This window comes from Megalops cyprinoides, chromosome 16 (assembly GCF_013368585.1).
Source record: "Megalops cyprinoides isolate fMegCyp1 chromosome 16, fMegCyp1.pri, whole genome shotgun sequence".
In the NCBI taxonomy this organism is placed as follows: domain Eukaryota; kingdom Metazoa; phylum Chordata; class Actinopteri; order Elopiformes; family Megalopidae; genus Megalops; species Megalops cyprinoides.
The window spans coordinates 5174982-5187156 of NC_050598.1; the positions used below are offsets into that span (position 1 = coordinate 5174982).

At 43.4% G+C, this 12175-nt stretch overlaps 1 protein-coding gene across 1 annotated transcript in view; it reads left to right on the forward strand.

The window, feature by feature from the left end:
• Window positions 1-12175, forward strand: part of LOC118791150 (probable cation-transporting ATPase 13A3) — a 33033-nt gene that overhangs the window by 10428 nt on the left and 10430 nt on the right. Inside the window, exons 4-10 of the mRNA XM_036548428.1 lie at window positions 3989-4162; window positions 5133-5282; window positions 5756-5910; window positions 6555-6624; window positions 10029-10163; window positions 11359-11431; window positions 11934-12065. Of these exons, the coding sequence (XP_036404321.1) occupies window positions 3989-4162; window positions 5133-5282; window positions 5756-5910; window positions 6555-6624; window positions 10029-10163; window positions 11359-11431; window positions 11934-12065 (889 nt within the window). The remainder of the gene's footprint in view (window positions 1-3988; window positions 4163-5132; window positions 5283-5755; window positions 5911-6554; window positions 6625-10028; window positions 10164-11358; window positions 11432-11933; window positions 12066-12175) is intronic.

Consider the following 12175-nt stretch of genomic DNA (forward strand, 5'->3'; position numbering starts at 1 on the left):
CAGCATACCATGCCAAAAGACCACAATCAAAGCTTAAAACTACATTATAAAAAGGATTTCCTTAAAACGACTCCTATAACCCCTTTACACAATTGTGTAGAATGGTTTGGAATGATGCAGTTTCTGCCTTAGATGGTACAGTATATGTTGAAACAAGGATGCACTTGACATATGTTCAAATATTGCTAATAACCTCCTTGTTTGTATAACCATTCCATTCTATTAGACGTACTTTGTACTAACACTTTGGAAGTCGCTCTGGGTAAGAGCATCTGCTAGATGACAAACATGTAAATGTAAATTGTCTAATAATTTAGCTAATAAGAAGTATCACCTGTAAGCTACTGTGACATCATCATTTTGACCTAGAAGGTCATTCTTCCACACAACACTCCAGCACCTCCTCTCAGGGGGAGACACAGCGTATGGGTGAAGAGGAGAGGGGGAGTGGGAACAGGGTTTCTATGAGGCTTTGATAGAACTAGTCACAAAACCACAAAATAATTCATATTAGCTTATGAATATATCATGTTGCTTAATAGCAGTCTTTTCTGTGTGGATTCCTACTGTACTGAATGTGAAAAACACTGCAATAATTTATAAAGGCAGTTGAATTTTACTCATATATGATCATTATGAGGGCAAAAACAGTAAAAATGTACAGCACATCCACAAGGATTAAATTCAGTTTAATCATAACAAAAAGGGTATAACTCAGGATTTACACGTAGACACACCTTAGTAATTACTGTACAGCCAAAGTAAACAACTTAGGATAATAAACACTTCAAAAAAGAATAAACACAAAAACACATGATCACAGTCACCACAAAGGACACTTGTACCATTTTAAACTAAATTTTGACACCGCCAATAAAAATGTGCAAAACTAGCCAATCAACAGGCAGGCAGAAGCAGTAATTATAGGGTTTATTGGTCCCATGAGGAGTGAGTCCAATAAGTCCCAGAAAGCTGCTTATCGGATGGTTTTATTGTTGAAATGATGTCAGCCTGGCCCTGTTTATTTCTGTTTTTCGGTTCAGTCGAGACCATGGGCCTTCAGCTGAGCTCCTGGCAGCCTAGGGAGCAGCACTACATCTACAGTGTGTCAGTGTGCCTGTTACACTGAAAGTTATGTCTTATCCCATCTTCGAAAATGTGAAAATAGAAAGATGTTTAGTTATAGTTTTCGTTTTTTAAAGGTGTTGCGTTCAGTTACTGCCACATCTTCATCATAGGAAAAACGATTGTTGGTGAATAGTTTTCTTTGCTTTTTTTGACAAAATTAACACTGGTCTGTTACCAGCCTCTGTTCTCTCTTTAGCGCCGCCTCCCCCCAACACACACATTCAAACTCCTCTGTCTATCCAACTTCCTTCCACTCTCCTTCTCACGTTTTCTGTCTTTCTCTCACGCCAGTTCTTTCAGTTACAGATATGTTTTAGAAGCTCTTCATATGGAGCACACCACACCATAAGCATCCCAATTAAAACATGAACTGTGCTACAGAAGTGGATTTCTGTCGTTCATGATTTTAATGGTAATTGGGCCTGGCAGCAGAATATATATATATATACTGTGTCACCAGTGGGACGTTGTGACATTAAAGTTGACCTCACAGGTCTTTAATTGGTTCAGAGACCGCCTGTGACACGTTTCAGATATAAGTGCCCGTTGTCAGCAAAAAGAGCAGGGCTGTGTTCCAAACGGAAATTTCACACAGCTGGCTTCCGCACCTCCCATTATCTCCAAATGGGAGAGTGGGGGAGAGAAGGAAGGGGAGCGGGGTAACAATAAGGAGAAACACAGAAGGAGGTCAGGGATGAGAAAAGGGAGAGAAATGGTGAAGGGAACAATATGCCACTTGAAGGCTATTGTGACATCATGATGTGTGACATCACAAGCCTTACTCCCACACTCTCCTTCAGCACCTCCCCTGTGAATGTGAGATGGGGAAGGAGAGAAGGAAAGGGAGAGAGTGAAAAGTAGAAGAGTTGACGAGCAGAGAGAGGAAAAGGGGAGGCTTAAAGCCACACCAAAAACCTCCAAGCAGCTCTATTTCATGCTGTTTCTTCCCTTTATTCTTCTTGTCAGCATGCCATCTTTCCCCACTTTATACAAAGGGACGAGTGAGTGTGAATTTTAGGTCTAATTCCCTGCAACAAGTCATTTATTTTTACAAGCTAAATATGATCCCTCAAAGCATGTGTAGGTGCCTGCTTTCGACTGAGTATTCCAGGAATGGATAACATGTAAAAACTCTACATTATGCAAGTCATTCTGAATAGTCTGAGTGTTTGTGAGGCAACAGTAATTATATTATTAGGGTGATGATATAATTTTGTAAGATGTCAGTTGAGGTGGAGTGTGATCCCTTCTTCATTTTTTTTCTCTCTGCATCCAATCCAATGAGATTTATATGAGGCTTCAATCACCCACGAAGCTGGTCGCCAAGCCACAAAGGAATTTTAAATCAGCTTGTTTTATTGTGGTTATCCTTTGGTCTAGATTCGTAGTGATGGTAAGAAGCAACACAAAATATATGAAGTTCTTTATATGAATTATACTTTCACATTTTGAGGGGGAAAAACATGTAAAACAGCGAGTGAAAGGATATCCTTTTCTTTTTCACGTTTTCCACACTTTAGAAGAAAGTGGCGTTCTGTCCCGGTCCCACCTGGCTGACAGTGGGAACACAGTCCCTATTGGCTGCCCAGCCAGGTCTGCCTGGTTCAATGGCCAGGAAACGCTTACTGAGCCTGCACGCTGTCAATGTGCCTCTTTGTTCGATATTTTTCACTGTGGGCAGGTCACCCACCACCATGGATTCTGTTTTTTTGGACTGGAAGAGCACGGGAGCTTAGCTCTGTGTGTGTGTGTGTGTGTGTGTGTGTGTGTGTGTGTGTGTGTGTGTGTGTGTGTGCACGCCTCAGAGGGTGGTGTAGTCTTGCCTGTGTTGTGATATTATTGGGTTGACACTAATTGTCTGTGTTGCAGAGGAGGTTATGGTAGGGCTAGTGAACCTGGGGGCTACAATCTACATTTACATTTATTCCTTTTGCAGATGCTCTTATCTGGGGTGACTTACAAAAAGTGCATTCAGTTGAACATGTTAGCTTTACAGGTAATGAATCAATAGTGCTATACCTGCAATACAGCACTATTGTGGGAAGCATTGCCATGCTGTCATAACACACATGAACATGTAGCACTATCACCAGTTTCAGCTGCCAAGCTTGTACCAGCACAAGCTACAATCACCAGAAAATCAAACAAGACTCCTGTGGACTCTCAGCCTTTGGGATTCTTTTTCCTAAATTCATCCAGAAATCTGAATGCATTCTTGAATGATTTCTGAATGTGAGTTGATCTGCCCTGTGTGCATTGTGTGGTGTTTGCTTGAAGGATATTCCTGCCGAACTCTGCGCTCCGGGTTTCTGGTGGGTGCTCGTCACCGGGGGCAGAATCTTGCCCTGTCAGCAGACTCTGGGCTTAACTGCCACAGAGGGAAATTGGCTTTTTCTTTCTGGAATGAAATTCCCAGAGCTCATTGCCTTTCAGTCAAGCTGAAGCTTCCTGTTGAATTTATTTTTAGACGGAAACATGTGCAGTGTAACAGTGTGCAGTACTCTGCTGTTTAGTGTCCTGCTGAGAGGTGATGTTTTCCACCCTGAGATGGTTATCGTTTTCATATACAGTTGTACAGTTGTAATCCTCTCTTCCTGTCTTTCCCTCTCTCTCTCTTGTTCTCTGTCTCTCTGTTTACCTTCTCTGTCTCTGAGCCCATCTCTCCCCTTTTCCATGGTTCCTTTCTTTCTCTCTCGATGTCTTTTTCCCTGTCTGTCCCTCTCCCTCTCCCTCCCTCCCTCTTTCTCCTTTACTTCATCACACTCCCTCTGCCCCTTTCTCTTTCTCCTGCTCCCTCCCTTCATCACACTCCCTCTCCCCTTCTCTCTCCTCCCTCTCTCTCTCTCCCCCCCCTTTGCAGGAGGTGTGTGGCTTTGTGCCGTGCACGTGGCGGGTGTGTGTGCTGGCTGTGGGGTGTGTGTTGTCAGGGGGTCTGCTGGCCCTGCTGCTGCTCTGGGTCCCCCAGTGGAGCGTCCGCTGGTCCTGCATCCCCGCCCCCCTCCACCTGGCCTCTGTACTGCTGCTGCGCACCACTGTGAGTCACTCTTTGTGCTTCTGTGTGTGAGTGTCTGTGTGTGTGTGCATCCACGTGTGCGTGTGTGTGTGTTTCTGTGTGTGTGTGTGTGTGTTTCCGTGTTTCTGTGTGTGTGTGTGTGTGTGTGTGTGTGTGTTTCTGTGTTTGTGTGTGTGTTTCTGTGTGTGCGTGCGTGTGTGTGTGCTTGTGTGTGTTTCTGTGTTTGTGTGTGTGTGTGTGTGTGTGTGTGTGTGCGCTTCTGTGTGTGTGTGTGTGCGTGTGTGTGTGTGTGTGTGTGCGCGCGCATGTGCGCATCTGTGTCTCTCTGTCTGTCTGTGTGTTTCTGTGTGTCTGTGTCTGTGTGTGTTTGTTTAAAAAATACGAAAACTTCCCATCCTATTATAAGAGGATGAAGGAACAATTAATGCGGTAGCTAAATATGTATCATCGTGCCGTACCCTGAGGGAGAGAGGGTAAACAAATAAGCTAATGAAAAACAATAAGTTGTATGCTCAGACTCTGCATGTGTGCATTTGTGTGTCTATGAGAGAGGTTGTGTGCTTGAGAATGTACATGTGTGTGTGAGAGAGAGGGATTGTGTGTGCATGTTTGTGTGTATGTGAGGGGTTGTGTGTTTGTGTGTGCGTGCGTGTGTGTATGTGTGTGTGTTATGGGGTTGTATGTATCTATTCTCCTGCATTAGGGCTAGGGGACAGTAGAGAATAATGTTACCATCACTTTTGTGGGCCTGCAGTGTGGTGCAGTGGTCAGGTCTCTGACATCATTCACTCAGCAACCTTAACACAACTCCACAATAAGCAAAAGGCTACTGTAATGATGTAATAACTCACTCTTTGTGTTTCTCCACTGGTCTGTGGGACTTCCTGTTAGTGTCTTTCAATATTGTCTCCTCCGAGGCAAAAATAGATACAAATTACTGTGGTAGAATGACAGTGATGTTGTCAGTGTAAGACGTGTGTGTTTCTCTCAGGATGAGTTTGGCAGGTATTTCCGGGTGTGGGTGCGGACGCTCCAGGTTCCTGGGGTGGACCCCCTGGGGCTGGGCGTGGCAGCGGAGGGGGGAGAGGAGGGACAGGACAGCTGCACCAAAGGACTCCTGGACAACACACAGTCTCAACAGGTAACCACAGAGAACACACACACACACACAAACAGTTTCAACTTTTAGCCACAAAGAACACACGCATAGCTTCAACAGGTAACCACAGAGAACAGAAACACTTATGCTCATGCATACACTGACAAAGAAACACACAAACATAGGCACTCAAACAATCTCAATAGATAGCTACAGAGAAAACACACACACACACACACATACATACAGTACAAACAGACACACACACACACACACACAAACACGCACACGCATACAGTATAAACAGACGCACACACAATACTTGCCCCAAGGCATGACACACAAAAGGAAGGAAGAGAAAAGAGAGGTGAGAGGGAGGACAGAGATGAGCCGGGGGGTGACATATGACTGATATTCCACCTTCTGCCCTTTCTGCGTCCTCCCTCTGTTCCCTTCTCATTCCATCTCTTCTTTCCCCCCTCCTCCTCCTCCTGCTGCCCCCACCCCCCCTCTAGCAGGTGCGCTACTTCTGTCTGCAGTCAGTGGTGTATGTGTGGAGCTCTGGGTCCCAGAGCTTCTCCCGTCTTACTGCCCTGGACTGCGGTGTCCCAATCAGAGACTTCTACACTCTGCACAGCACAGGACTGCTGCCTAGCGTACAGCAATATAGGTGTGTGCGTGTGTGTGTGCGTGTGTGCGTGCGTGTGTATGTGTATTATGCCAAGTGCCTGTTATTCCTCCCTTCTGTGTGGAAATGCAGGGTGTCTGCCATTTTTCCTCTCCTCTGAGTTGTTCCTCTCTAAATGGAATTGGAGTGTCAGTTCTTCCTTTCTAATACAAATGCAGTGTCAATTATTCCTCCTATCTGATTGATTGGAATGTAGAGTCAGTCATTCCTCCTCCCTGGTTGGAATGCAGAGTCAGTCATTCCTCCTCCCTGATTGGAATGCAGAGTCAGTCATTCCTCCTCCCTGGTTGGAATGTAGAGTCAGTCATTCCTCCTCCCTGGTTGGAATGTAGTGTCAGTCATTCCTCCTCCCTGGTTGGAATGTAGAGTCAGTCATTCCTCCTCCCTGATTGGAATGTAGAGTCAGTCATTCCTCCTCCCTGGTTGGAATGTAGTGTCAGTCATTCCTCCTCCCTGATTGGAATGCAGAGTGTCGGTGTGTTTGTATCAGTGTGAGGCTGCCACACAAGGTTTTATGGGACTCTACTGCATGTTTCACCTTGTAGAATTGTTTGCTCTTGTTTATTTTCAGAGATTAAGATGTACTATGTGTGCTTAATGCAGTACTCTCTCTCTGTCTCTCTCAGGAGGCTGTTTTATGGAATCAATCAGATTGAAGTGAAAGTGCCTTCTATTCCCAAGCTACTCGTCAAGGAGGTAAAGCAGAGACGCTCTGGGTCATTTCATCAGTGCATTCAGCGTTTATTCTCACACTTCCATCACTTTATAACAGACGCTAAAACACACATTCAAAACCTCAGGGAAACCGTGCAGCTAAGAGCTAAACAACATGTGACAACAAGTGCAAAACTCAAACACACAGTTCTCCCTCTCTGAGACAGGGAACATTAAAGCAGTTTTTGCCTTCTACCAGTTTTCTCTGGTAAGAAACATTACAAAGAGCATACTATGACTATATCAATTATTGTCGATGTTGTCTATGACAGGAATGTGTGAGTGTAACTTGTATAATTGCAAAATGCCTTTTCCCTCATGAAGTTGCATGCAATGCAGGGCTTCATGCTGTTGTGTTTTATGTAAAGAGGTATGAGAAATGCTCCAAATGTTCCAAAAGGCATGTCAGCAATTCTGGGAAAAATACTTTATGGCAGGATGACTATCCAGCAGCGACCTCTCTGTGAGTGTAATGTTTCAGCAGATGTTATCCTCTGACATCCTTAAGCATTAGCTTTTATCAGTTCCAAATCCTTCAGCAGGAAATCCTTTGAGTCTTCACTCCAGTTCAGCAGCAGCACTGATAGTTACTCCTCTGAGCAGCAGTGTGGTGTAGTGGTAATGAGCAGAGCTGCTAACCCAAAGGATGCTGGGAAAGGTACCCTTGGGCAAGATATTTAACCCAAACTGCCTCTGTAAATGTCACGCTGTACAAATTGATAACATGTAGAAATTGTAACCTTTGTAATTTGCTCTGCATAAGAGCATCTGCGAAGCAACAGAAGTTAGACATAATGTACTCTCCTTAGAGAGTGGCCCCGTCACCTGTGTATGTTACAGACTGCTAAATTAAATTAATAAAATACAGGAATGCCCTCATGGGACTTTATTTACTGTTAATGGTGAGTTTACTGTAGTAAACATCTGTTAGAAGTAAGCATATGTTAACAGTTATGTTAAGTGTACTGTATGTTAATATATATCAACAGTGTAACGACAATGAATGCCTGTCGTGAGTCAGTTTTATAGCAGTGAGCTTGTGTTAACAGTGGCAGTAAATTAAATGTGGTCTTATGTTAACAGTGAGTGTAAATTGAAGTCAAGCATGTTAGTGTAAGTTGACGCTAATGTTAGCAGAGCACGTGTACGCTGGTCTGCCTCGATCATGGAGAACAGCCAGTTATTGTTTGGGCAGGGTTGTAAAGGGGTCAGAGGTCGCTTTACAGAGGGGTGCTGATTGCGTGGCGTTATTTCGAGAAGTCCGTTCAAATATACATTCAGGATAGACTCAAGTTCAGTCTAAAGAGGTGAATCTTCAGAAGAGGAGAAAAGAAGAGAGAAAAATCACAGTTATAACTGTCACAGCAGTGGAAAGTCCTTAAGAGGCTACTTACCTCTGAAGAAGATACTGGCCATTTTTTATGTAGCGGTTTGTTCATTTTCAGTGCGATTCCCATGTATTTCTCCTGACACCTCTATGAGTATGACCAGAATTCTTGAAATGTTTACTCATGTTAATTACGTATGTATAAATATGTCATATCTCTAAACTTTTTTCTTTATTCCAATGTATTACAATGAAGTTATGGTTATAAATCATGAACAAAAGAATATACTGAATGTTTAAACATGTACATGTGCTGAAATAGATCATTTTTTTGTATTGCATTCAGAATTAAATTGCAACCTCAGAGAAGCGATTGTTGTTAATATATCACTGGGAAACTTTTTCTGTCAGTGGCTCTGGACGTGAAAGAATGTGTCTGCACATACAGCGAATGTCCGCTGTCAGAAAGTGATAGCGTGTGACAGTTGCCAGGCCGACCTGAATTAGAGCAAAGGTCATAAATAAACTGGACGCAGCACTAACGCGTTCACTCCGGATAAAAGTGTCGGCCAGGCAGATTATGTCACGCTGCATAAACACAGCTATAACACACTGTAATGCAGAACGCGCTTGGCTGGAAATCTCTCGATGCCTGTTACCTCTTCCTTTCCATCCGATGTCCCTTAGAGCTCTTCTTAGGTTTTACGTTTTAGTTCATGCTCTTACAAAGATGGGACTTTATACTTGAGTTGCTGGTGTAGTTTAGTACAACCATGTTTGTGCAGTAGCTCTGCAGGTGATTCTGTGGTGCTTGAAGGCCCTGTCATCTCAGGCAAAATGCACTAATCCATCAGTGACTTTGGAATTTTGCAGAACCTTGAGATTGAGTTTTGTAGTAGTTCTTTGGGTTAAAAAGAGTTAGCTAGAATGTTTGTCTTTTTTGGTATATTAAACTGCATGACTTCTGTTCTAAAAGATTTCAGCTAGCTGTGCTTTCCAAACATTATGTTGCCACATTCGCTTTTAACAGGAAATGTCTCACCAATAAGTATTACCTATATCTAATTTGGTTACACTGTCACCCAAGATATTTTGATTGCTGCCTTATCAGTTTAGAATTTAGGCTTGAGATGAGTCTCATAACTATGGAAATGAATATCTTGTTGCATTTAATATGTATTTAGTAGTTGCTAAATGATCAGAAAAAAATGGTTTAATAAAACATTTTATGTTTTACCACTTTTATGGAAAGTGTATTCACAAGTATAAATATTTTCTTGTGCATACATTGTCCTCATTTGTGGTCATGGCACAAACCACATTCACAAAAAATGTCTGTATGACACATGCACATATATTTATACTCTCATCTTATTACATGTAATTTTGGTTTTGCCTTGTATGCTGTGTGTATAAAGTGATTAATGCATGTTCAGAAAGTGCACCTGAAAACAGAGAATCTACCCACAATTCAAATCTCCCAGACTTTAATCAGCAAAAAATACAAATGGCCACAGAAATGGTTCCATCGGTTTGTACCTACGGTTGAGACTAAAATGTGCTCCTTTTAGCTATTCTCACTAGATGCATTTGCGTTTTATTCTTTGTTAATGTCATTGGTTGATGATTTACTAATGGCAAAATCCAAAAATAAACAAGATCTACCCACAGTTCACATGTCAATGTCTCTCAGACGTTGAAAAGATTCTGGTCCTTCTTGGTGACACAGAACAGCATTGGGTGCCACAGATTTAGAGGCAATGAGCGACACGATAGAGTCATTTCTGTTTAACTATTATATTTTTGATTTTCCATTATTTATAAATATGTAAATCCTCCTTTGGTGGTTTTATATTGTTTGTATGTTATTAAATATGATTTTTGTCACACATCTGCTGTGTCACAAACATCCAGTGCACGATGTGTGAAAAGGAATAAGGGTGATACTCACAACTGTGTGAAGTTTGAAAACTAAAATTATACCTCAATATGAACACTTGTCCTTTGTGTGTCTCTCTTTCTGTGTGTGTCTGTCTGTCTGTCTCTCTCTCTTTGGCAGGTGCTCAACCCTTTCTATATCTTCCAAGTCTTCAGTGTTATTCTCTGGTCTCTGGACGATTATTATTACTACGCCTCAGCTATCTTAATGATGTCACTGCTATCTGTCTGTACCTCACTGTATACTGTCCGTAAGGTTAGTGTGTCTGTCTGGCTGACTGTCTGTCTGTATGTCTGTTTGTCTGTCTGTATGTCTGTCTGTCTAGCTGGCTGGCTTGCTGGTAAGTTGACTGGCTGGTTGGCTGGCTGGTTGGCTTGGTAGTTTGCTAGTCTGCTGACTGGCTGGCTGGTTGGCTGGCTGGTCTGCTGGCTGGCTGGTCGGTTGGCTGATTGGCTGACTGGCTGGTTGGGTGGCTGGCTGGATATTTGGCTGGTTGGTTGGCTGGGTAGTTGGCTGGTTGGCTGGCTGGTCTGCTGGCTGGCTGGTCGGTTGGCTGATTGGCTGACTGGCTGGTTGGGTGGCTGGCTGGATATTTGGCTGGTTGGCTGACTGGCTGGTTGGGTGGCTGGCTGGATATTTGGCTGGTTGGCTGACTGGCTGGTTGGGTAGTTGGCTGGGTAGTTGGATGGATTGCTGGCTGGCTGGCTGGCTGGCTGGCTGGTCAGCTGGCTGGCTTGTTTGTTGTTTGTCTGTCTGTCTAAACCTCATTGTATGCTGCTCATAAGGTCGTCTGTCGCAACTTCATTGTTTATTGTCCACAAGTTTATTCTGTCTGCACTTCATTGTATGCTGTCTATGAGGTCTGTCTGCCTGTCTGTAGCTCACTATAAACAATTCATAGAATTATTCTGTATAACTTTGTGTCTCTATACGTTGCTCTGTACTGTTTTTGAGATCGCCTTTATCTCTGTGTCTGTGACAACTGCGTGTGTGTGTGTATGTGCGTGCACTTGTGCGTGTGTGTGTGTGCATGCACTTGTGTATGTATGTTTTTGTGCATGTGTGCATGTGTGAGTGAATGTGCATACGTTTGCACGTGTGTGTAGTACATTTCTACACATACATGTTCCTTTGATTTTTTGTTTTTGTTAGTTTTTTGTTAGTGCCTTTTTGATTCTCCCATGTCTAACCCTTCCAGGCTGTATGTCTGTACAGTCATACTATGTGTTTATCTGTTGTTTGTAACTGTACCCCTGTTCCTGTGTGCTTGGCTTCCTGTTTATTTAACCTTTTTGCTCACCTGTGTCTGCATCTGTATCTCCTCATGGCAGCCTATGTTTGTATGTGTTTGTGTCCTGTCTCTATGTCTATGCCTCTGACTGCCTCTGGTTTTCTGTCCAACTGTTTCTCTGTCTGTCTCTGTGTCCGTCTGTCCATCTCCCCCTCACAGCAATACATCCTGCTCCATGACATGGTATCTGCCCACAACGTGGTGAGGTGTACCGTCTACAGAGGCAGCCAGGGTAAGAGAGCCCCACGCAGGGGCTAAAGTTAGCATTCACAGTCCTTCTCTCTCCCTCGGGAAGGGCCTCTCTGCTGTGATCCGGGAGGGTTTCGGTCAGAAAGCTCTCTGCCTTTCATTAATCCACTGACGCCCTCAGAACTCATTATACACACTAAAGAGCTCTCTCTGCTGACGAGCCGAATCCGCTGGCTCAAAGTCACATATGCTTATTCCATGAGGAAAGGAAACCAGAGGAGGGTTTAACGGGCATAGAAATTAGTCACATTCTTTCCTTTTAAGGGGACATTGACTTTCTGTGTGTTCAATGTAAAATGATGGCTTCAAAGTAAACCACCACAGAGAACAGCCCTTAGTCCTCTTCTTGTGCTCATCTAAAGTTTTCAGTTGCCGTAATCCTCAGGCGTAGGGTTAGAGTTACTCATGACAGTAAAACTAAACTTTCATTTTTTTCCCTTCTTCCCTTCCCTTTTTGTGTCTTCCTTTGCTGCTCTCTCCTGTAGACACTGAGGAGATCCTGTCCACTGACCTGGTTCCTGGTGATGTCATAGTGATCCCAGCCAATGGTATGATGATGCCCTGTGATGCGGCTTTGATAGGGGGGACCTGCATTGTCAATGAAAGCATGCTGACAGGTGAGCCTCGACCACAGCTCTCCACCAATCCTGACACTGGGAGTTAGTAATAGTATTTAAAGAAGTGTTTAAAGTAGACAGTGCTGAGTACTATATGTGTTTATAAGTAG